Genomic DNA, 25,749 nt, shown 5'->3' on the forward strand with positions numbered 1-25,749 from the left:
ATGAAACAGACTGCATTGTGCAGCAAGGCAGTTTGATGTATCTGTTGAGTACCCTGAAGATTTTTTTATTACACTTTCTTAATTAGAGTTTTGTAACACGCCACTCAAAGCTGCTGCACTTTACCAAAGGACAGGGTATATAAATAAATAAATAATTATATATATATATATATATATATATATATATATATATATATATATATATATATATACACAATAAAATAGGTAGCTTAGTCTATGGTAAAGTTGAACATGAAGTCTGGCTAAAGCCCCAATACTGATGGAGACAACGCCCCACACGTGGACCAGCAAGGTTTCACCAAAAGAATGCGTGGTCACATGCCACCAAGCATGGCACATTCAGCGCTGTTGGATCTGATTCTGAGATCTCTTCATGAACACAAATCTTTAGTGCTCGTTTGCATCATCAAAACAACGTAAAATACTCAGATACTTCAGCGTCTGTATATTTATCCAGCAAAAACCCCTGCAGTCAAAACTGTGATTCTTTTCCAAGGAATAAGTTGTTGTTGTTTGTTGTTTCTCTATTGGCTTTTCCCATCAGGGGTTGCCACAGTGAACGAGTCCCATGGTAAACTTGGCAATGTTTTATGCTGGATGCCCTTCCTGATGCAACTGGGCTTGGGACCGGCATAGAGGTAGAGAAGGGAACAGGCCAGAGTTGAACCTGGATTTCACGGACGGAAGGCACTGCAAACCAGCACGAGCTAAACCGGCTCTCCTCTTTTCCAAGGAATAAGTAATAGTTAAAAATTAATTTGCATAATGTTTATAATTAACACAATTAAATCTGTTTATGTCATAAGAATTAATTATTTTCTACCCATCTTCTTGTCTTTTGCAGTTTTCATCTATCCGCTTTCCAAACCTGCTTAAATCCCTATTCTGGGTCATAGAGTTGCTGGAGCCAATCCTAGCCAAAGTTGGGAAAAGACGGGGAACACCCTAGACAGGTTGCCAGTCAATTGCAGGGTTCTTTAATAAATAAGTCGTGTGTGTGTGTGTGGGGGGGGGGGGGGGGGGGGGGGTCTGTCAATTTTGCTAAAATTACAAGACATACAAAGGTATACACTGTTGGTCACTATAAGAGGTGGCAGTTTTCTGGAACAATAAAACAACAAGTAATTGTTCTGCACTGTGCTGCTCCACCACAATTGTCAGAATGTGTACAGAGTGACCATACAAAACCTGGTTTCAAACAAAACCAAAGTCAGCAGAGCAGTATTTGGATTTTGGATATTATTCTCCCTTATCATCCGCAGCCAGAAGTGTGGCTATTGAGCACCATGACGTCATATTTTCATATTGTTCAAAAAATTTGTTTTTTTTCTATTGTAAACCATAAAAAATTAAGTTCTCCCTCATGGTTTAACATCTTTAGAAGTTGTTGATGGGATGTACAACATTCACAACATGGTCATGTTTTTAGAAAATTTTTCATGTATTAGTGAGGCAGAAATTCTTTTGGAAATTTTGAGCCTGTTTCTTGAGTTATTCTGGAAGTAACTGATTATATTGATATACCAATGTGTATATTGATGCAGAGACGATAGAATAGCAGAAATCCAACAAAACGTATTTACTGGAATATAAGGTGCGCTTAAAAGCCTTAATTTGTTTCAAAAATTACAGTCTGCCTTGTTATCCAGAGCATATATTGATTATATGAATATATATCTATCGTCAGTCTTATGTTTTGTCCTGAGTTGTGCACTTGTGGTCAATGTCTGTCACTTGTGTTGTCTTGTGTTGCACTTCCTGTTTTATTTTGAAACCCTAACTCTCCTCTCATTTCAGGCCTTATTACTTCCTTCCCTAGTGTGTTTCCCTGCAAGTGTGTTTGTCTAATCCTCCCTGATTGTTTCCACCTGTGATTCCCTCCCTTATGTCTTAAATAGTCTTCTCCCTTTGCCCTAGGGGTGTGTATTGGCAAGGGTTTGGCGATACGATGCGGTTCACGTCATTTTATTTCTTTTTTTAAATTATGAATTAGAAAAAATTCTACCTGGATTTCGATATGTCTTCAATTGTAATACAATTGTCAATTTCAGTTTATTTAATTATCACAATGTTAAGCACTGCAACTGTATCTCATATATAAGTTGTTTTTACCCAAGCAAACTCAGTTCTTTTATTTTGGTAACTTAAAATATATAAAGGGAACAGTCAACATTGTCTGATTTCCACAACAAAATATTGTGCCTTAGCCAATAAGGTTCTAAAAGTAAGAGAGTAAATAAAGTGCTGTTTATTTTTAATATTGCTTAATGTACTGTAGCTTTTCCAGAACTTTTAAATGAGTCAGGAGCCTGAAATGTGCTTAAAAAATAAAGGGGGGGGGGGGGAACAAAACACAAATTCTTTCCAGAAACAATAAAGTGTGATGATGAGGCAACATGACAGGGTGAAAGAAAGTTGCTTTAATGTGGTGAAGCTGCTTTGTTTACATATCAGTCTGCACTGCACAGCTACAGTCGCACTTTCTCACTAGAATCTATTGTTGTGAGGTTCTGCAGAACTTTGGCCCGCTTTGCCAACAGCATTTGCCTGGTGCTACGTGCATTAGCCGCTGTGCAGCTGCAGTGCTTAACTTGTTTTTATCTGAGCCCGCTACAAAGCATCGCAATCTGCGTTTTTCTATTATACTGGCAGCAACATGGCACAGAGTTTCGATTCGGTACCCATTCTAAGTAAAGACTAAGTAGTGGCAGATGACAAAAGGAGTTTCTTTGAGAGCCAGAGTTAAATTTAAATTTTCCTGAGGCAGATATCTCACCTGGAGTAACTTAGGGAAAGTTAAGCTCACTTGTTATTTTGTTGTAACTAGAATGTAAACCATTAGAAAGCAGGGCAATGCTTTAATACCAGCCATCTCATAAGCAACAATCCTTCAACATTAAGACATAAGTTACTTTATTTAAAGCTGACATTTACCACTTTCCAGTTTTGTTTTAGGAAGACTTAAGAAGCTTAGAATACTATGCTAACCCCCTCACCAGAAACCAATGGTGATACTCCATTTGTTGCTTAGCTACATGTTGTTAGCTCAGCCTTTACTGTACCTGTAGCTATAACAATACCTGTGGTTAAATGAGCAAGGTTTTTGTCTTGGTTGTTTTCTGCAATTGGAATGAACAATATTAGACTAACTTGACAGAAAGGACTGGAGAAAACAAAATAGGCAACCAATATTGATAGTGTAGCAACTCTACTCTCTATTATTAATTATGGTCTCACTTGGCTCTGCTACAGACTTTCAGTTATTTGATATGGAAGCGATTGTGTAGCATATTTAAAAATAAAAGTCAATACCAGAAATGCTTTTTCATTTTCAAAATGAAGCTGCATTTTTTGACTCAAAATTAAAATGAAAAAGCAATCCACTACAATGCTTTTTCATGTTCTTCCTCAACATCGCTTATTCTGTCACATATTTAAAATGATAAAGAAAATGGTATTTGACATTTTTTTTTCAAAAAGTTCTCTGGTAAATGTGTAGCTAAATTCATTTAGAAATGTCTAATTTGACAATTAAAATTGATTCACAGAAATGCTTTTTAGTTTTCAAAATGTAACTGCATCAAATGGCTCAAAATCAAAATGAAAAAGCAATTCTTCAAAATGCTTTTTCATTTTCTTCTTTAACATCGCTCATTCTGTGACATAATTAAAGCGAAAATGCAAAGAGGGGATTGCATTTGCGTTTTCACATCCACCCCGCAAAATCTGTAGCAATATTCAATACCAGTGAGCATTTCCGGGGGGGAGGCGGGGCGAATTATCATTTTACAATCTTTTTATGGGGGTGGTACCCAAAACTAGGTGGGCAGGAGAAGTCTCTGGACCCTGCACTGTTGTAGTAAATATATGTCAACAGAGATACACACTGTGTCTGGAGCTTCCTTTGAGAGCTATGCTAAGAAGAAAGCAAGTGATGACATATGTTTAACTGTCCATGAATTGTCTGAATTTGTTAAATGCTCAAAAAAGACCCATTTTCTCTTTGTTCCAATGCAAGATTATAAATTTAGTAGCAACATAACAGAAGTGGTACGTGTTGAGACACATATGTCTCACAGGAGAGTACCTAGTGTTCTCTTGTTATCCTGACCAGAATGCACTTCTGGGTATCTCCATGTCCAGTGATTGTCTTTATCCATTGCCTCCTATGGCTGGACTATCTTCAGCACTAACCACTGTGGATAATGGAGCTATTTGTGATTTTTATTTTACCCCATTGCCCATGAAAAAGCTGGTTGGAGATACTGTAGTACATCTTAATCAATGGGAGCTGTGGCATCTACCTGTCCAGAGAGAGATGTTCTTTTAGATATAGGGGGGACATTTGTACCATCATCCAGAGAGAATGGCTTCTGGTACTTAGCATGGGAAAAACTGAATATAGCTCACCTGAACTCTGGTGCAGTCCAAACAAAGGAACTTTGGTTGACTTGACATTGTGAGTCTAAGTTCATAAGGCAATCTGTTGTGGTTTACTGAAATGTAATGACATAATTTTGTGGACCCAAAAGCTATCCAGACACATAGGGAGTAAATTACGTGACATTGTCCAAGGAGCAAATAAAAACAGTCCTGAACTCAAATAATAAGTGTGCATCGCAAAAAAAATAAAAATAAAAATGCCATGAGGGTACGTGTTGTGTATGGTGACAAGGTGCAAGCACAAGGTTTTGGTAAATGTATCAGTAGAGTATCAGTAGAGTGTCTGCCATGAAACTTTAAGGTCATGTGTTGTAATCCACAGTAGGGTCTTCTAAAAATGGAACCCAATGCCGTCTTTCTTGAGACATGGCATTAAGGGGTAAGATTGTAGAGTTAAACCATACATCCAGGTGTGTGACAACTAACTTTATCTTTTAAACCTTAACACAAACAAAAGGGACAGACACAGGCAATAGCCAATTTCATGTCAGTAAAAAGCATGAAAGCACAGACCTCATATGTCAAACTAAAGGCCCATGGGCCAAATGTGGCCCGCCATGTCATTTTATGTGGCCCGCGAGAGCATACAAGTTTTTAATTTCTTAAAATTAAAAATAAAAATCGGTGTGCATTTATTCATACCTAAGGGGTATGCATCCAAGCCTGAACCCTCCACCACCCCTGGGACTCAATAAATATCACTTATTCAACCACCTTCAGTTTCTGTCCTGCTTCTGGGTCCAGCCACGCTCATCATAACAGACGTGGCCCTCGGTGAAAATAAGTTTGACACCCCTGCTTTAGACTGTGGTTGACCTACAGAGGGGCAAACAATTATTTGTCAGTCAATGATTCTGCAAGTTTTCCTACCTTAAAAATACATGCATCTCTTCTCTATATTTCACTGTCCAATTTAATGCCAGATACAACCAACTACACGTTTCTTGGAGAATCCAAATGTCCAAGAATATAAAATTACTATATTAATAAAATAAATCTGACTTCGTATCGATCATAAAAATAAAACAGTTTGTGAAAAAGGTTTAGGGAGGTTTTGAAAACTGTTGAATACGGGAAAATCCTGTATTATAAAAAAAGAAGAGGTTTTGTGATGCTACTTTGTTTTTCAACACACATGGATCTTATAATATGTGATATCTCATTTTACACTGGTATTTGAGATACTGAGCAACTGTGGCCTATATTTGTTTTTTTCCTGCTTTGCAAAATCAACGGTCTTTGCATCTTGTCAGGGTGTATGTTTGTACACAGCCAAAGGCTATAAATCAGCTCTGCATTTGCACTCTGCATAATGTATCTCGTGTTTCGATGAGGAAATGTGGTTGATCTTATGAATAATACAAGCTGCTCGATCATCTATGCCAGTGCAGCCAGTAATAAAGCTGGTTTCTTGCAGTGTGGGCCAACTATAAGAGCCAGAGAGCCTGGTACATTAGCTGTGGACGCTTGGTGATAAATCAGGTGCTCACAGAGAGGATTGCTTGGCACATAGAAATCCCTCTGGAGGCCTCCTGCAGCTGTGCCATAAGGTGAGGCAGGGCATTTTGAATGCCCTCCTAACCCAGTACCACAGGTCTCTGGGGTGGCTTTTAATTTCCACAAATGGACAGAAATAACAACTGGTTGTATTTCATGAGGTGTCCAATAGTTACAACCTCCTGTAGCTTTTACGACTAAAGATGTCAGGTTCTGGTCATAATTGGCTCTTATACGGGGATTTTATGAGTCTGTTTACTCTGTACGTACTTGTCTGTGGGATGTGTTGCAGTCCTAAGGGCCTCCTAGGCTGTGGCTGTCTGATACACTTTCAGGTTGTCCCTACAGAGCCTGACAATGTCTAATGATTAGATCCAGTCCGATGGGCCTCGGGGCTGAAGCCAGGGACTTTTGGATTTCATTCAACCAAAATCAAACCATCTTAATTTACACTGACACCCTCACCAATGTCACTGTATCCTGTGGCTTCTGTGTATCCCATTCCAAGATAATTTTTCCGTTTTTTTCTAATATGTGGGGAAGGATTTGCTACACGCTTTCTGTAAGGAAACAAGCTTGTCGTTTATTCTCCAGCAAATAATTCTGTCACCATCCAAAGCTTGTAGAACCAACAGAAATGCTTACTGGCTTCTCCTAATGTTGAATAATTAACCCTTGTGCTATCCTAGGCACTTTAACGTTGGGAGTTGGGTCATCTAGACCCACTAGACAAGGCTCTGAACCTTTTTTCTTCAATGATTTGTGAACCTCACTGGTGTCCATGGATTACATGAAATCTTTCCACCTTTATCCACCTTTGTCATGGTAGGGAGAAGACGTCAATGCAAGGGTGGGGTCATCTAAGATAGCACAAGGGTTAAAACTGTCAAAGCAGGCCTGCTACACGAGGCAGCATGATGCCCTTATAGACAGATGTAAAAAAATGTTTTAAAAAAACTACTTTTGTAAGGAAAAAAAGATGGAGAGGCATTTATGTTCAAAAACGCAAAGGACTGTTGGTAATTTTAATCAATGAAAAGATTTAGTCTGCAATATGACTAAATGCATGAAATTAAAAGTAGTTCTCAAGTCAAATTAGTGATGTTTTGTATTGTTAATTTGGGGAAAATATGTTTAAAAACAATAGCAAACAAACAAAACTGTAAAGAAAATGTAACAATTTCAATTAAGAATATATTATAAAGTTAAAGAAAAAAACTTCCATTTAAATACGATTTGATGTATTAGAAGAAAAAAAAAGTTTATTCATGCAATGTAAGCAAACCAAGGAAAACCTGGTAAAATAAGACATTTTCACAAGGAATAGAATAGAATAGAATAGAATAGAATAGAATAGAATAGAATAGAATAGAATAGAATAGAATAGAATAGAATAGAATAGAATAGAATAGAATGCTTTATTGCTATCAAACTGCACAAGAAGCATGACAAAATTAAAGAAATTAAAGGCGGTCCTCATGTCAAGGTGCATATGGAATTATAAAAAGGACAACAACAAAAAAAGCAAAAATAAAAGCAGTGCAAAAACAACAAACATATGTGTATGAATACAAATGATTTTGGGAAGAGTAGCTTGCCACTACAGCTGCACCAATACTTTACCTGGAAGGTATGATAACACAATTTCAAGAGGATAGTTACTTTGGAAGCCTGCTTTTGGTTATTCCCAGTCTATTGTAAAAATCTAAAAGCTGTGGCAAATCGCTTGAAAAAAAGGAGGACGCTAAAAGACACCTGCGGATCTAATTGAACTAGACCGGAGGCAAATACAGTGGTGGACAGAATTGTTGGTACCCCTCAGTTAAAAAAGAAAGTCCACAATGTTCACAGAAATGGCTTGAAATGTTCAAAAGTAACAATAAATTAAAATGTATTGAAAATGAAATGATCAAAATCAGCCATTACTTTTGATTAACAGAATTATTAAAAAAAAAAAAAAAACTAATGAAATAGGGCTGGACAAAAATGATGGTACCTCCATGAAAGACTGAGAACTAATTGCCCAGGGGGTCATGAAGAACTCAGGTATGTCCTTTAATTGACATCACAGCTTTTTTCAAACCCATAATCAGTCACTCTGCCTATTTAAAGGGAGACAAATAGTCACGTTGAAACAAAATTATAGACAAACATCGTAAAGGTAAAGGCTATAAAACCATCTCTAAGCAGCTTGAAGTTCCTGTGACGACAGTGGCACATTATTATTCAGAAGTTTAAGACCCACGGGACAGTAGCCAACCTCCCTGGACGTGGCTGGAAGAGGAAAATTGATGACAAATTGAGGAGACGGATAGTTCCAACTGTATCCAAAGAGCCCAGAACAACATCCAAAGACATTAAAGGTGAACTCCTAGGTCAAGGTACATCAGTGTCAGATCGTACCATTCGTCGTTGTTTAAGCCAGAGTGGACTTCATGGGAGGACACCACTGTTGAAAGGAAATCATAAAAAAGCCAGACTGGAATTTGCAAAATTGCATGTTGACAAGCCACAAAGCTTCTGGGAAAATGTCCTTTGGACAGATGAGACAAAACTGGAGTTTTTTGGTAAGGCACATCAGCTCTATGTTCGTAGACTCTATGTTTATTGACTTAAAAAAAGCTTTCGACACAATTAACCACTGTATATTAATTCATAAATTGGATCGGTATGGCATTAGGGGGTTAGTGCTAGACTGGATCAGAAGCTATTTGAGCAATAGAAAGCAGTTTGTAAAGGTTGATGGTGCTTGTTCCCAATGTTTGGACATTGTTTGTGGTGTCCCTCAGGGGTCGGTTCTGGGACCAATATTGTTTATTTTATATATAAATGATTTATTTCAGGTTTCTAACAAATTACGGCTAGTTCTATTTGCTGATGATACTAATGTGTTTTGTGATGGGGATGATTTGCAGCAACTCATTGAAATTGTTAAGAAGGAGATGGAAAAACTGAAGCTGTGGTTTGATGTAAATAAGCTTTCACTAAATTTAAGTAAAACAAAAATGATGTTATTTGGTCACCATAAGGGTAAAAATATTAACATTGACATGCACATAAATGGGGTGAAACTTGAAAGAATTTATGAAAATAAATTTCTTGGGGTCATAATTGATGACAAACTTACCTGGAAAGCACATATTAGCTACATACAAGCTAAACTATCCAGAAGTATTTCTGTCTTAAATAAAGCTAAACTGGTTCTGGACCACAAATCACTCCACATGTTATACTGTACATTAGTTTTACCATATTTTTCTTATTGTGTAGAGGTTTGGGGGAACAACTATAAAACAACGTTACATTCACTTTCAATACTTCAGAAGAGAGCAATACGAATCATACACAAAGTCAGTTACCTTGAGCACACAAATAAATTATTCATAGAATCAAAATTACTCAAATTTTACGATCTAGTAGAGTATTGTACCGCTCAAATAATATTCAAGGCCAAAAACAACTTATTACCCACAAATATCCAAAGGTTATTTATTACAAAAGAGGAAAAATACAATTTTAGGGAAAAAGATACATTTGTCATACATAAAGCACGTACAAATAAAAAGAGATTCTGTGTTTCAATTTGTGGAGTGAAGTTGTGGAACAGTACCAGTAAATGCTTGAAACACTGTCCAAACATAAAAGAATTTAAATATAGATACAGGAAGATGATCATGGATAAATATGTGCAAATACAAAAAAATTCAGAATGTCAGCATTTATAAATCTGCATACTTTGACAATACGTTTTGTTATTCATTTGTATGTTGTTTGGAAATGAAAATTACATGTATATATGTACATATACACTTGGGTAGGGCACTGGACTCTGATGGTGGGAAAGTAAGGGCTTAGGGTAAAGGGGGGTGAGAGTTTATAAGATTTTTCTTCTTCTCACTCCCTTTTGGACTGGTGTTTATATCATTTTGTTTTGTTTTGTTTTGTATAATTTACTTGTCTTTTTCTTGTTTTTGTAAGTTTTGTCTCTTTCTTGTCTTATTCTGTTATTTTACATTTGTTTCACTAGTCCAAAATAAAAAAGACTACTACTACTACTAGACTCAAAAATGAAGCATACAACCAAAAGAACACTGTCCCCACTGTGAGACATGGAGCAGGCTCAGTTCTGTTTTGGGGCTGCTTTGCTGCATCTGGCACAGGGTGTCTTGAAGTTGTGCAAGGTAAAATGAAATCTCAAGATCATCAAGGCATTCTGGATAGAAATGTGCGGCCTAGTGTCAGAAAGCTTGGTCTCAGTCGCAGGTCATGGGTCTTCCAACAGGACAATGATCCACAACACACAGCCAAAAACACCCAAGAATGGCTAAGAGAAAAGCGTTACCATCATTTTTGTCCAGCCCTATTTCATCAGTTTGGTTTTTTAAATAATTTTGTTAAGCAACAACTCAAAAGTAATTGCTGATTTTGATTATTTAATTTTCAATAAATTTTAATTCATTGTTACTTTTGAATGTTTCGAGTCATTTCAGCATTGTGGACTTTCTTTCTTTAACTGAGGGGTACCAACAATTTTGTCCACCACTGTACATTAATAAATAAAAATAAGATCAAAAACCCAAAGTAGGCCTGTAATTAATGACTGGATTGCATGTTTAGTAAAGAACCAAAATGAAATATAATTTTAATTTGTTACATTTGAAGCAGTAACCAAAGACCTGAGATTTTTCTTATGGCAATTTAATGATAAAACAGAAAAGATATACTTAAAAAATGTTGTACAGCTGCTATTTAAAAAGACAAAATCTGACTAGTAAAATGTGTTTTCCATGAGTTCATTTAAACTCCAAATAATTCCAGATGTCCCTTAAAGTCTCTACAGTTTTTGCCTGATCATAAATGTTTAATTGTGTTTTTCTGGCTCTGTTTTTAACTGTTCAGCTGGTAAAGTATTCTTGTGTCACATTAGTGATTTATTTGTTTATTCTTGAAAATAAAAAAGCTGAATGAAGTCCAAGAGCTTCTGATGCCAGGAATTGTGCATCTGCTCAGAGCAAACTGATGGCACACGTGCACCTTCTGCCATCTGCTGGTGAGATCTCACTGTTACACTTTGCACATGTCAGGGCAACATCCATTAAGGAATCAGCTATCTGGGTACCATAAATGGATCCTATGTTTGAGAATTTTCCACTATTTTTGTTTAGCTTGTTTTTCCTTAACCTGCAAAAAAAAATCAGCTTAAGTGGAGCTGCATGGATTAAAAAAAGGGTTTTTTGGTGCAGAGAGGCTGAGGAGAAGGTCTCATTTAAGCTGGGAAACAGTGACAGACTGGCATAAGTATGTGGCAGCACAGGCCTGGTAGCAACTCCAATGCTATAAACAAAGCATGCCGGCTCAACACCCACATTTGTACCGTGCTCCTGTCTATCTGGTTACATAGACAAACCCGTGCAGATTGCTATCACCTTCCTGCTGTGTGTGCTGGATGTCAATTAGCAGGAAATGAGGCGTTGAAACAGTGACGTGTCTGCTTCGGGAAAACAAAAACAGTAAAAAGAAACTCCCACACACTGGCAGCACTCACATGTTTATTTAATGATAAACTGTGCAGGTACACTAAAATATCTGGTCTTGTGAGACTAAGCTGTTTAAACAAGCTCTATTTTTGGCTTATATTTGGCTTATATTTGGCTATATGTATTTTTTTAGTAACTTGAGTTTTTTAGTACATTAACCATATTAACACCTGTTTACTATAGGCAGTTGGCCTTATCCCTGGCTTCAGAGATGTTTTGTTGAGGGCATTACCTATGTATGTGCGTACATTTACCACGGCGGCTTATTTAGTCAATTTACTGCATCAGATGTAATCACAGTTAGTCAGAACTTATTTTTAGGTTTGTCCCTTCATTTGGGGTTCAGTTCTACAAAATAAAGTTAAGTCAAGGTGGGACTAATCTTAACAAAAATCCTCAATAGATTAAAAACTGTCTTATCATTCAGAAAAAGCTTATAATTTTTTTTATCTTGGGAAATTTCACATCCATACTATTTTCAATAACCTCTTGTTCCTGGTCAGTGTCACAAGGCATCCGGACGCTAGCCACCTACTGTCCATCACGTGACCAAACAGGGAAAAAAACACACATACACACCTACGGGACAGCGTATAAAGTGGAAAAATTTGTGTAGTGAGGAGTTTCACAGCTTCTATAACTCAACTTTGCAGATTTCACCTGTAACGGGTTATTTTTAGAATGTAAAGTAACTCACGATAAACAAGGGAACACTGTACATTGTTGGGAGTTGTTGAAAATACTGAATTTAATGTATGTAGAATAATCTGCCCATCTAAATGCTGAATGAGAAACTAAACAGTAAAGCTGTGCAGATCATAGGAAGTCATGCCACAGTGGACAAATACTCCAGTGATAATGAAGTAAGGAAGCTTTTCATACACAGTGATGATACTTCAGAATTCTCTACAAGCTGTTTTAAGAATTTTCTAATTGTATTAGTCTCTCGCCTTTACCAAGTGGGCAGAGACCAATAGGAGGAAAAGAGAGAGTGCAGAAAATTATTATACAGTGGGGATCAAAAGTTGTATGAATGTGCAAAAGAAGCCAAGAAAAGATGGAAAAATATCCAAAAGGCGTTCGACTACAGATATTACATTCCTGTAATGTGTAAAAGAAATTAGGCTTTATTTTCATCATTCACGCTTTCAAAATAAAAGAAAACAAGATAACTGTGTGTGCAAAACTTTGGGCAGAGTTGATAGTTTATATTAACTCTGATTTAAAACTTTAATACAAGGTATTAACTCTGCAGGCTTCCCAAACTTTTGCACACACCATTTTTTTTTTTTTTGAAAGTGTAAATGATGGAAAATAAAGCCTATTTTTTGAAATATTCAAAAAATTAGTTCAAAAAATTCTCATCTATAATTTAAACCCTTTTGGAGATTTTTCCATCTTTCTTTGGTTTCTTTAAACACAATAATACAATTTTTTTTATCTGGGATGTTTAAACTTTCAACCTTCACTGTAAACTAACTTTTAGATTTCAAGACAGTTTTATTGGAAAAGACAAACAATTAAACTTAACATCTAAGAAAAAAAAAACCAAACTGACAAAATATCTTAGTAGGAATAAAAAAAAGTTCTTGGAGTTCCTCCTGTAGGTGAAACAAAGATTAAGAACTATGTACTAAAACTGCCAAGGGAGAAACTAAACTAATTCAAAGTGCCTTTCAATATGTGCATGGTATTGAATTAACAAGGAAATGTGTCATTAGCTCAAATAAACTTGCAAAAAGCACATTGATAAGGCTGGCTTTTGTTAATAATAAGGTTGGCTTTTGTTAATATAAACTATAGAATTTCTTGTTTGGTTTTGGTACATTTTTGGTGGGTGGTGTAATTTTTATCAAGTGTATCTTGGCTCAAAAAGACTAAATAACACAGTTCTAGACAGAGGAGATTATTGCCCTTCTAGGTGGAATGATGGCAGAGAACCAAAGGCTCAGGCTTGTTGTGATATCAAGTCATGGCAGAAGTAATGTGTGTGTGGGTGGGTGGGGGCTGAACCCATTAATACCCTGGACGCACCTGGTATATTGTTCAGGCTTAAATCCTCACTGCTCAACACCTCTCTGATGTGCCGCTGAAGACTCCCATTGTAATGTTGTTTCTCTGGTCTTGTCACCGACTGTCCAAATGTAATAAAGCCCTAATCCTCATTGACAAACCAAGTAGCCCGGATTCAAAAATGTGCCAGTGACGACATGTCATCACCACAGGGGTGAAGGTTATGCCAAGGATTTGTTTGACAGGAGCAGAAAAGCACAATATGAAAGTCCCACAGAAACGCCCAAATGATGATGAATAGTTTTGTGTCCAGACAAATTAGAGCGGAAGCAACCATTATTGCAGAAAACTAGAAACTACAAATAATGAATTTATATCTAATATAAATATGATAATTTATTGACAAGTGGCATTTTAGCCACTTAAATTTTTGTTCTTTATGCAGAAGATTTTACCCTACCTTAACCTAATCACCACCCCCCCACACACACACACAGACTGACTGAGTTATGAAGATAAAGTGACCGCCTATTTGTTTGTGTGAACCCATGAAGCCATGGGTTCATGAGCACACCACCAGCCATGCAGCTGGTGGTGTGCTCATGTGAACATTCTGACTCAGCCTAAATTTTACTTCCCCTGTAGCAGCTGCAGGTTAAGCCACATGTTTATCAAGTCCAGAGGGATCTCTGCTGGTGAGTTCAAAAGCCATCAGATCCATGACTAACTAACTCCGCCTCCCTCACGGCTTGTAAAAATGGAGCCGTGGGGGCGAGTGGATCCCGAGATGACCACAGACAACAGACTTCAAGTGTTTGGTTGCACGGCAGCCCTTTGGAGTTTGCGTGATGACTCTTAAGAGTCAAAGAGGGATGCATGTGTGTCACTGAATGTGAAGGTGAATGTCGTGCAGTTTTGTTTGTGCCTGCAGGATGGAAAACCCCTGGATATTTGATCCATTTTCCCCCAGATTCCTATTTTATAGCTTTTTTTTTGGACACAGGGCTCTTTTCCAGATGTTGGGTCTAAAGCTTGAAGCTCTCATTCAACAACAGGTGAGGCCACCAGGGAGTCAGTATTAAAGTGTGAATAAAACTCCTGCAGAATAAATGAAATCATCCATCACTCCTGTCATCTGGGAGATACCGGAGAGGAAAGTTACAGAACAGATTTGCGCTGGGAGTCACAACACCAACCTACTAAATCCAGATGGACCTGAGAAAACCTCTGAGATCTTGCCCCAGACTGGACCAAACTCTGACAAAGCAGTTTAGCATACGGGAAAACTTTTCCACTGAAGCTTAAAAATCTAATTTTACATTCTGTTAATTTCAAGGATCATTAAAAGAATGCTTCAGTAATAAGTAAAACATAGTTTTTCCACAAGCTGCAAAACATTTTTCTCTATACAATCATGGTGGTCTTTAATAAATTGTTTTTCTTCACACCTGCTGCTTAAAGCAACATATCTGAACGGCTAAAAACACACAACTTTGGAAAATCTGCGAAAGCAAAGGCTAAAAAAACAAACCCTTTCAGCTTATGAACTCTTATAAATAGTAAGATTAACACTTTTATCGTTTAAATAACATTTCTTTTCAAAATTGCACTCAAAAATGAAAACTGCTATCTTAATTTAATTTTCTTGGGTTGGTAAATCTAAATGATTGCAAGCTGGTGTTTGTTTTAGCAACTTGGTGTGTGGTAATCCGACTGGAGAGGAAATAGGAAATGGTGAGCAGGGCGGCCCCTGTCTCTCAGGCACAGAACCAATCGTTTAAATGGTTTAAATTCTGGCTAAATGGCATCCTAAACAGAGCAGAACAGGTACAGGAAACACCTCCAGGGCGCTGAGGCACACGCAGCATTTCCAGTCCAGACTGGACTCAGTTTCCATTTTTTAAGAGTTTCTTTGCCAACTGTAAAGCCAGATGGCGAGCTGGGAGAACCAATGTCTCTGTGTTATTCCACTCTTTAGCAGAAATGTTTTGGGGAAACTGGAGAGAAATGAGCTATAATGGTTCCCAGTTATCAGTGCAATATGTGCAACTGGAGTTCTAAACGTCAACAGCTGAAATCTGTTTTTCTGTTGAAGCAACATCAACTATGTTAGTCTTTGAAGGAACTTATTTTTTTATCAGGCTGTCTGATTCACCTAACCCAATAATATTAAAAAAATATTTTTCACTCTCCTTAATTTTAAACCTTTTGTGCATCAAATTAAAATAAAATACATAAATAAACTCTCAGGGGAACAACAAATTCAAACTTGTTTTTGAAGAACAGACCTTGCAAGTCAAATACTTAAAGAAGCCTCTTTGCATACTAACGTTTAGAGTTTCAAGAGGTGATCACAATCATCACATTTTCCACTAATTAAAACAAATGAATAAAAAAAGATGAAAACCCTTCTGTTTTATTCATAACTGCAGAAATGAATGTTTTCTTTCCTGTCTACGATTTTGTCTTCTTAAGTTATGGGAGCAAGCAAGCTGCACCACTTTGGTCCCCACACTTTGGACTTTGATGACACTGATACTCATGTACACTCCACTCTTCCTCGCGTTTGTCCTCTTTGTTTCAGTTTCAACAAAAATCCCAAACTGCTGGATCCACTGGGGCTTCTGCAACTTAGCCAGACTAAAAAAAAATCATATTATAGTTATTGAATTATATCCGTTACTACGTTATATGACCCTAATTAATTGTGCGTTTAATGTGAGTCACAGATGAGCCGTTTTACGGCAGTGTTGGGGTTTTGGAGCTTCATGGCAGTGTGGTTATCAACACTGTTGCCTAAAAAGTAAGCAGACCCTGGTTTAATTCCCACTTGGGTCCTTTCTGTGTGCATGTCTCCCTGTGCATAAGTGGACTTTCTTTGAGTACTCTGGCTTCCTCCTGCAGCCTAAAAACATATTTCATAGGTTGATTGGTTAGCACTGGACTGGTGAACTGTCAAGAAGACCCCGGGATGGGTTACAGCAGTGACCCTACACAGGACAAAGCTGGAATAGAAGGATGGGAGAAGAATTGTGACCCTTTGACTCCTGCTGTTATTTCATTTGTTTAAGCATGGATTTCTACACAAAAATAAGGGCAAACACCCTCTGAGGAACAAAGAATAGTTTATATTTTGCAAACCTGACTAAGACTCCTGCCATAACAGTGTGTGCTCTCCTTCTATTGTCCTTTCTCGGCATATAGCAGAACTGTCAGCCTGATTTAGCCACCAACTGCATTCTCAGTGAGGCCAGTCAAAGCACAATCAGCTGAATCAAGATCAGCACATCTCTGAGGAACACGGAACAATACAGAACTAGGTCAGTTTTAACGGCTGTCTTATCTGAGCACCTCCTACACTTTTTTCATTTGCCACATAAACAGGAAAAAAAATCGATATTTACATTTAAAATTTTAAAGAAAGATAAAAAAATGCAACAATGTGCTCACTTATTACTCTAAAAGAAACATATCTGCTTCTATTTAGTTCAGCAGCTCGCCCATAACATTCCCTTTTACAAAATTGAGTTTCTTAATAAAAAACAATAATGTTCTACTAAGTAAAGGGCATCAGAACAGATGAACACAAGTGTTTTTTTTTCTTTTCTTTTCAACAGTTTTGCCCAGCTGAACATATGAGCATCCCACACAGGAAGTCCGCTTCTCTTTGTTTGTTTTTCAACACATCTTGAGAAATAATTGAGGTTTGAACTGAAAATGCAGCCGGCAAGACATCAGAGTTGGCTGGGCATATGCCTACCGGAAGCAGACTGTGACTAATGTGATCCATTAAAGAACGGAATGTGAGTGAGAACTTCAGAAAAGATTTGGTTTTTAGTGGAGTTTGTTAGTCAAAGCGCAGATGCTTTTGTCCAAAAGTACTCACAACGTTTGTGACACTTATGGAAAGAAATATAGCATCTTCCCCATATATATACACACGATAGGAATCAAACAAACTACTCTTCGTTACTTTTTTTTAGAAAAGTAACCAACAAATGACAATTTATTAAGAAGCTCAGAACAACAGAATCAAGGTTTTGGAGCTTAGATATCAACCTCTTGATGGACCACAAATGCTGGAGAACCGTAATAAAAGTAATGAAAGTTTTTAAGGATGAAAAAATAAAACTTTAAAAATTTTATGATATGAGAGAGCGTCTTGAAGTAAAATGGATGTATCTGTCTTTATTTTTTTTTTTTTACTTGTCCTGTACAGCAGCTGAGCAAACAAATACTAGCTGTGGGCCTCTTGTGTTGGACAGATGTTAAGTTACGTTCACACCACCTTCTGCAATCCATGTTCCAGCCAGCACTTACAATAAAAACTCTCTGTAAACGCATGTATTTGCGTGTTTTGGGTTTTCGTGCTTATGAGTTTTTACAACAAAAAAAGGGGCCATTGAAAATTAAACCAGGTTGAACTTTGACCGATCAGCGACTGGGATTTGGAAGTGAGGTATGGATGGTATCCTTTTTATTTCTTGGAAGTGTTTGACAACTGATTACAGAGGAGAATTTTAATAATTGTGGTTTGTGAATTCTATGACACAAAGCCTTTTATATATGTCAGACTTGAGCTGTGAAAGCCAAATCCGTGCATCGCTTTGACATTTCGCACCAAGCCTCTTCCAACTGTAGGTGGTGGGGACATGCGCTGCTAGCGACAGTATCGACAGTCCAGTGTGAATACTGTAGGCTAAATGTGCAGTCAAGAATGTGCATTCTTAAACATGCATCACATGCCCGGTGCGAGCGTTGCTTAACTGTTACAATAGGGGGCAATGTAGCTTGTGACGCATGAGGTGTATATTTGTAAAAAGCCCTTTCGTATTTGATGATAAACCGTATTTTATTTATTTATTTTTAACTTGTCCTGCCCAACAGCTGAGCAATCAGATTAGAGCTAAAGGCCTCTTGTGTTGGACATATTTTACTGTTGCAACAGGGATTATGAATCTTCTGACACACCAGAGGTAAATTTGAATAAACTCATTTTGTAATTTAGGATAAACTTAATTCATCTTAATTATATCTGTACTATTTCTTTTTCTAAGGTGGATGATGGAATGTAAAAAGAAAGAGGGAGTAGCCCAGTCATCAACAAGGGTACAAGAAAGAAAAAAAAACACCTCTATTGGCCTCAAAAACCTTTACACACAATCATATTGACACATACACAATAGAGATACAGATCAGCTTACATGCACATACATATGCACACAAGCCAACACGTCCAAATCACGTAATTCCTGTGCGCATCATAATATGCTGTTTGTCCAAAGGTGAGCAGACTGTCTTTTACTGTGGATGGATGTCAATCTTTTCAACAGGTAAAGACATCCTGTTCTTTTGTTTGTTTGTTTTTCCCTTCTTTTTTCACATGATGTTTTTTATTGATAAAAACAAATAGAAAAAATGTAAATGACCGTGGAAAAAAATCAACAAATTAAAAAGACAGCTATATACCGTAACCAGACAGTGTCCGATTCTCTCTCAGCAGGCTGGGCTTAGTAGCACAAACGGAAAGTGCAATAACTTATTTTAGAATATTTCTGCAACAATTTTTTAAAGGTCTATATCATGCAAAATCAACTTATTTGAGCTTTTGAATGTTTTATAATGTTAATTCCTCAAGAAAAACAACCACAAAGCACTATTTTGATTCGTCTGCCACCTCTGAGTATTTCTCTAAAATCCTGCTCTCTGAGCACCAGCCCCTATCAATCCATGAATACCAGTGGGTCCTCACAATGTGATATCACAAAGTGAGGAACAGTCCCTTTCAGGAAGAGTCTGAGGAGCCAGCACTGGTCCCAGGCAAACACACACACACTTTCTTCACAGGGCCTTTAAAAAAAAGCAGTTCTTTCTTCTTAAAGCTTTTTGAATGACTTAAAGACCAAATCTGATCATCTTTTGATCTATTTTTATAGTGTTCCCGGTTTTAATTATGATTATGTCATTTTTAGCCAAAATAAAAAAATAAAAAAAACAATGCAAGAATTTGTGTCAAAGTGTCCTTGGGCAAGACACTGAACCCCACCTTGCCTCTGGTAAAAGGTTGGTGCCAGTGTTCGGCAGCGGAGCCGCCATCAGTGTGAATATGTGTTCGAATGGGTGACTGGGTTTGTGACTGTAAAGCTTTTTGGGCCTTCAAGGATGGTAGAAAAGTGCTATACAAGTGTGCGCTATTTAGCATTTACCAATTAAATGAACAATTCAGGTTGCAGTCATTCATAGCTAGAATGTTGTACTGACAGGCTTCTGCTGAAAAACGTGGAATCTCAATTTTCTTTGTACGTTTCCTGAGTTTTCCCATAACGGAATGAACTTTAAAATGTGTAATTATCTTGTCTAGTTCCACAAAAAACGCCTCAGTTCAACAAGCTCTTTTGTCTTTTTTTGTCATCCAAAATTGCTCATGAAACTCTTATACTCCCATAAACTGCAACTCAAGTATTGGAAAATCAATTTGGAGAACAACTCTGACAAAAATCCTCAACAGCTATAAAAAAGGAGCATACGAAATGGACCAAAAATGATGCTGCGTGGCTGCCCAGTTCTGGCAGGAGACGGAACAGTTTTCCACATTCATCAAAATGAACCAGTTGTTCTCCCAGCATGCTGTTGGCAATCCGAGGTGCACCTTTAAGCTACCACAAATACTAATAAACCCATGCACCCTCTGCTGCAGCCCAAATACAACACGGGGTCCAGCCAGACGGATAATGGCACCAACATTTAAGCTTCCTTGTGAACTCCTAAGAAGAACTAATGTTAGAGTTGGCACACGCAACAGGAGATTTAGTAAATCCCTGCAACAACCAAGAGTCTGAAGTCATTTTAAAACATTTAAAGACACTTCTACATAGTTTTATGGATAAAGCTGTTAATAATTATTAAAAAAAAAACCAAAAAAACCAAAAAAAAAGATAGTTGCAATTCATTTTAAACATGCCACTTAAAGGAACTGCAGCAACTAATTTTGAGAATCTCAGAAGAACACATTTAGAACATGCTTGCTAATCATCTTCCTGTTGTTTTTGTGTGTGTGTGTGTGTGTGTGTGTGTGTGTGTGTGTGTTCCTGTGTTTGCAGACTTTTCTATTTTTCTTTAATTTAATTTTTCTTTTAGACAGTAATGAATCCTTTTTCCTTCGTTTGCATTGCTGAAAAGGTAATAAGACTGTGTTTTGATGAAACACAACACATTGTTCTGCCAATAACAACAATAATAAATACAGGCTTTTGTTGCCATCGAAACAAACCCTACAAACCTCCGTAAGAAAGTTTCTTGAGACTGTGGTCATCCTCACACTGTTAAGTTTCGGTACCAACAACTATTCAAAAATCTTGTTATTGGAAAAAACTAAAAACTATATTCGTTTTTATTCTAATAAAACATAAAATCGTTTTATTAACTAAATATTACTAAAAAAAACAATAAACACAAAAGCCAGCATGTATTGACAAAATATTTTTGTCCATTATTTAAATTTATAAAAAAGTTCACGTGACATGGATGTGGCGAATATTTCTGTACAGATTCAATTGCAAAGTTCAGCAAGAAAAAAAAGGATAAAGAGAAACAATAGAACAAGGAACCAACAAGCAGGTTTCAAAGTCTCAAAAAGATGCTGATCATAAGGAAAGTGACATTTTTTTTTTATCTTACCCGAAGATGCTCCTCATATGATTCTTTTTTCTTGCTTTGCATGCTATGTGGAGCCTTTCTCTTCTTAAATAAAGGAATGAGAAAAAAAAAAAGTGTTGAGTTTTCATCCTTTACAGTGATCAAGCGGCTGACGCATGCCATGAACCTCGTCTGAACCCTCACCTGGCAGAATCCAACAATCTGTGCAGCGATGCTGCTGGTGTGCAGCAGGTACTGGTGGAGTCTCCGCCGGTACCTGAGCGCAGCGATCTGCGTCTCGTTCTGCAGAGTGCTCACCTGAGATAAAAGAAACTGTTCCCGCCTGTTCCACCTGAGCTCCGCCATCCGGGCCTCATGCTCCAGGCTCGCGGCTCTCTCCTCCAGCCCGTCGGCGAAGGCGCGCAGCGCCTCCACGCAGCTGTGCTCCTTTTTCAGGCGCACAAGCCCGCATCCTTCTCGACAACGCTGGCCCCTATCTGGTTCTCCTTCTGACTCCATCAGGGAGGATTTTTATAGATTGCTTTTCCAATTTGTGTTTGGTTTGTTTTCAGTTAGTTCATGTGCGTAATGTGAGGAGGGAAGTTTCTTTTGCTGCAACAAGTTAGAACAAAGTAGTCTGAACGCATGAAGGCGCATGTGTGGACTGTGAGGTCTGCGGGCTCTGCGCAGCTGTGAAAGGTCTGAGCTGAGCTCGCCTCTGAAAGCACCACATCAGGAGCGACATCTCCCAGCTCAGAAAACCGCACCCTCCTCCTCTTAAAATCCAGGAGTTAAAATCAAAGACTGATTTGTGTTTTAATTTCATTTTTTACATTTCTACAGTTGGGGATTTAGTGTGCGTAATTTAGTTATTCTGAAAATGATCTTTAAAAATAAAAATAAAAAAAGACTATCCAATAGAGGGTGCTACAGCTCCCACAATCTGAGATGATTTCTTGGGGTAGAGGTTTGCAACAACATGGGGCTTCGGAGCTACAAGTGGCGCTGTAACCCCTCCATTGTGGCTCTCTGGTAAAGAAAAATAAAAAAAAAGGTTTGAATAAAAAAAACAAAAGCAAAAAAAAACTGTTTAGTGAAAATCAAGAAATCCAAATAGTAAAGTAAAAAAAGGTAAACTAAAGTAAACTGCATTCAACTCCTTCACTAACAGTTGAAAGACTGTAGGTATCAGAAGCGGAACTAAAAAAAATTGACACATTTTTGTCCACCATGTACCACGAAAAAAGAAAAGAAAAAGGAAGACACCAGATTATACTCCAATGTTTATTATTTTATTTTTTTACTATCATTAATTTTTTTTGGAACAAAGTCAATGACTATACTCTACTACTACATTTGCTGCATTGAGATGCTCCTATGAGATATAGGGTGTCTTATTTTGAAAGGAAATTGTGTAAACCTCTGTCGAAAGCTTCAAGTTTTAAAGCAATTTCTTATTATTTCTTTAATTTAGTTCTAGTACTAGTAATAACATAAATGCAAAGTACTGTCTTATTTTTCTACAGGGTGAAGTAAGACTCTGTGGCTCCTTTTGGGTTGTCGTCAGTGAGAAGGTTGGTGACCCAAATGGCTCTTTAAGTGTTGAAGGTTGCAGACCCCTGTCTTGGGGTATTAGACAGTGTTAGATTGTGAATTTAAAGGTTGATGTTCACTGTCTGTTTGGAACGTTTTACAGATTAGACATCATATCATGCGTGTTCAAAATTATCCACTGACAGAAGGATAAACTCCCACATTTTCCATAGCTTACACGATTGTAGGAAATACACGATGACCTGTGCACATGAACAAAGACCCTCACCCTCTCTTTTTGTTACAACTCTCATGATAATTGTCATCGAGAGTGGTTTTTTTCCACTTCAGGGCCTCTCCTCTGGTGAAACATGTCTCGAGGGGACGATGCTCCTTCGGTGAGCAGCAGTAACGCAATATCTCCATTGAGACCTTCAATTATAAAGCATTCCTGTCTGATTTCAGGCCAGCCTTTTTATGCCTGACGCTGCATGACATACTGCAGGACCCTCAAAGGCAGAGTCACATTTCAGGCCTCCATGCGAAAACAGAGTGGTTCTGGTCTGCTGCGTGCACAGATTCAAAGTATGTTTTGGGTTGTCTAAGCTTTTAAAGGAAAAAGTATAGATTTACAAAAGAGAACAACAATCTGGTGAGGTTCTGCACACCTGTTATGGTTACAGAGTTGATCTACATGGGTTGACTGCAGTTGTAGATGTGTTTTTTTGAAATTGTCTTAGATTAGGCATGTTGGGCTTGAAGTGTTTTAAGTTTGAGAATAAAAACAAACAATCTTTTGTGTTTTTAGGAGGAAAAAACGTTTCACTGTCAACATTGATCAAACTTATCGCACAAGCCACATGCTTGAACTGATAAAGCCTCTAAATTACAGCAAATAGAATTTTTTTCAATCTGTTTTTTTCATTCTTGGGAGTTGTTCTAAACTGCTAATCTAACTCTGAAGGGTTTGTGGTAATCTGCTCTAGCATGAGACATATTATCAGCTCACCTTTCACCTGCATAAAACCTGATAAGAAAATTCTAACAGCTGTTCTGTTGAGAAAGTACCAACCTCTTCTGCGGTGTAGAACAACTTGAAAGGCAGTCTTTGAGATAAAAACATGTGGAGTTCGTTAAGCTGGCAGGTTTGCAGAATATCAAAGCATCGCTGCTGTCAATCTTCTTGTCTTAAAAGTCCCACTCCGATCATCTGTTTTAAAAACGTTCTCAGTGGTCTTAAAACTATGATTATGATTATTTGTCTAAGTGGGATGCATCAGACTGTAGCAGAGCAGAGAGCATTTTTTTCTTTGCTTCTTCTTTACATTTCTTCTTTACATATGCAATATTAAGCTTAATTTCTTTTTTTCATGTCCTTCATATGCATTTGAAAAATGCCAAACATGTTTTAAATCACAAAAAAACACAATTTTCATTAGAGTGGGTCTACAAGACCCTGGTTTTGATCTGGGAGATGTTTAGGTCACATTGTGATGTGATAAATTAGTTAAATTTACTCAGTTACACTTATTTGAGTAACAAAAGAAGAGTTTTTCTGAGCATATTTTAATAAACCATAAGTTTTTGTTTTAATTTTTTACTTGAGTATATGTATATTGCTTACTCAGCTACATTTGGATTCATTCTTAGTACATTTTTCTTCTGCATGTAACACTTGTACCTTTCATTTATACTTGCTGCCAAATAAGAGATTAAAGGAATGGATTTATTATTTCTGATTTGTTCAATTGTTTTTATTTCAACGTTTGGAAATAGCAGAATGTGCACTTTTATTTATATGTTCTGTCCGTCACAATATCTATTAAAATTATCTGACCCAACTGGACCTATACCAATCAGAATGTTCTTGCAATCTGAAGGATTGTGACAACAACCATTAGTTGTGTATTACGGGTTTTATATTTGTTATGATTTAGCATTTTACATAAAACATTGAGACAGTTTGAGAACCCTAAAAAAAGCTTTATCTATACATTTTAAGCTTTATTTTTTGATATGCTGAAGCTGTTACTCTGTAAATGAGTAGTATTTCTCCTGTTAGTTTTCTTTCCTGAGTAATGAAAACGTGACATTTTAATTTTTCCTTTATAGCAGTATTTTGAAGTATCACTTCTCTAACCTCTGCATGTGCTTCAATATCTTTAGCCTGTCAGGAAGGGGGTTAGTTCTCATCTCATTGCCCAGTCAACAAAGGCATTTTAGAGCACTAAAGATTGTTTGTTTTAGCTTTTGTCCTTTCAGTCTCTTGCTCTTGAGTATAGAGATGTCTATACATATCCATAGTGGATCTTTCTTTTCCGTGGTTGGTGAGGGGGCACGACTTCTATGTCCCAAAACCTTCATTTTAAAGTCAAGCCTTTTAAAAGTAACTCTGCCTGCAGTGGGCAGCAGCTTTTTTTGTCTCTGTGATGGTCCTGCTTTAGTTAAGTTTGCAATTTTGCTTTACATCTTATAAGAATTTAGGGTGCTTCGTCACTGAGTCTTGCAAAGGCATCATTACAACTCTGGCCTAAACCTTGACATAGAAATGCATGGTTTTGTATCCGGCTCCTGTGTCCAACATCCTCTGGAAGTAACTTGAGTCGGTAGCATCCTAACAATCCAAAATAGTCAACCTGTTCCAGCGATCCATTTCTTGCCAATATGTCCATTTAAATACAAGATACCCTTAATATGACTTTCTTTTTTAATTTAAAAGATGGTAATTAGTATTCATACAGTTAAATTACGGCAACACCTTTTGAAAATGGCCACTTTTAAATTTAGAAAAGATTCTTACACTACTTAAGAGGCTAATATTTACCATAAAGCATTTTATGGAACCACATCATTTTTTGTGTGATATTTTGCACTGTAAATCGAATATTCTTAGTGGAAAAGAGGCATTTTTTATTTTACCTTTTTTACTTGAAAAACTGTGTAAGTCTTCATCCTCTGGCATTAGCTTTTCATTATTTTTAGGTTCTTGTTAACCTTTGTTCTTCCATATATCTCTCCATAGTCGATGTGGGAAAAAGCTATGAGGGAAAAAAAGAAGAGCGAAGCAAAA

The 25,749-nt window shown here is 37.2% G+C and overlaps 1 protein-coding gene across 1 annotated transcript in view; it reads right to left on the bottom strand.

Moving 5' to 3' along the window:
* The window catches only part of LOC101159985 (PDZ domain-containing RING finger protein 4), a 133,955-nt gene extending 112,106 nt beyond the window's left edge, over positions 1 to 21,849 (bottom strand). Inside the window, exons 1-2 of the mRNA XM_078948535.1 lie at positions 21,351 to 21,849; positions 21,189 to 21,251 (exon numbers count right to left, since the gene is read on the bottom strand). Of these exons, the coding sequence (XP_078804661.1) occupies positions 21,189 to 21,251; positions 21,351 to 21,665 (378 nt within the window). The 5' untranslated portion in view covers positions 21,666 to 21,849. The remainder of the gene's footprint in view (positions 1 to 21,188; positions 21,252 to 21,350) is intronic.
* Positions 21,850 to 25,749: the final 3,900 nt, after the last annotated feature.

Source organism: Oryzias latipes, chromosome 6 (genome assembly GCF_053564925.1).
Source record: "Oryzias latipes strain Hd-rR chromosome 6, Olatipes_Hd-rR_3.1".
NCBI classification, from domain to species: domain Eukaryota; kingdom Metazoa; phylum Chordata; class Actinopteri; order Beloniformes; family Adrianichthyidae; genus Oryzias; species Oryzias latipes.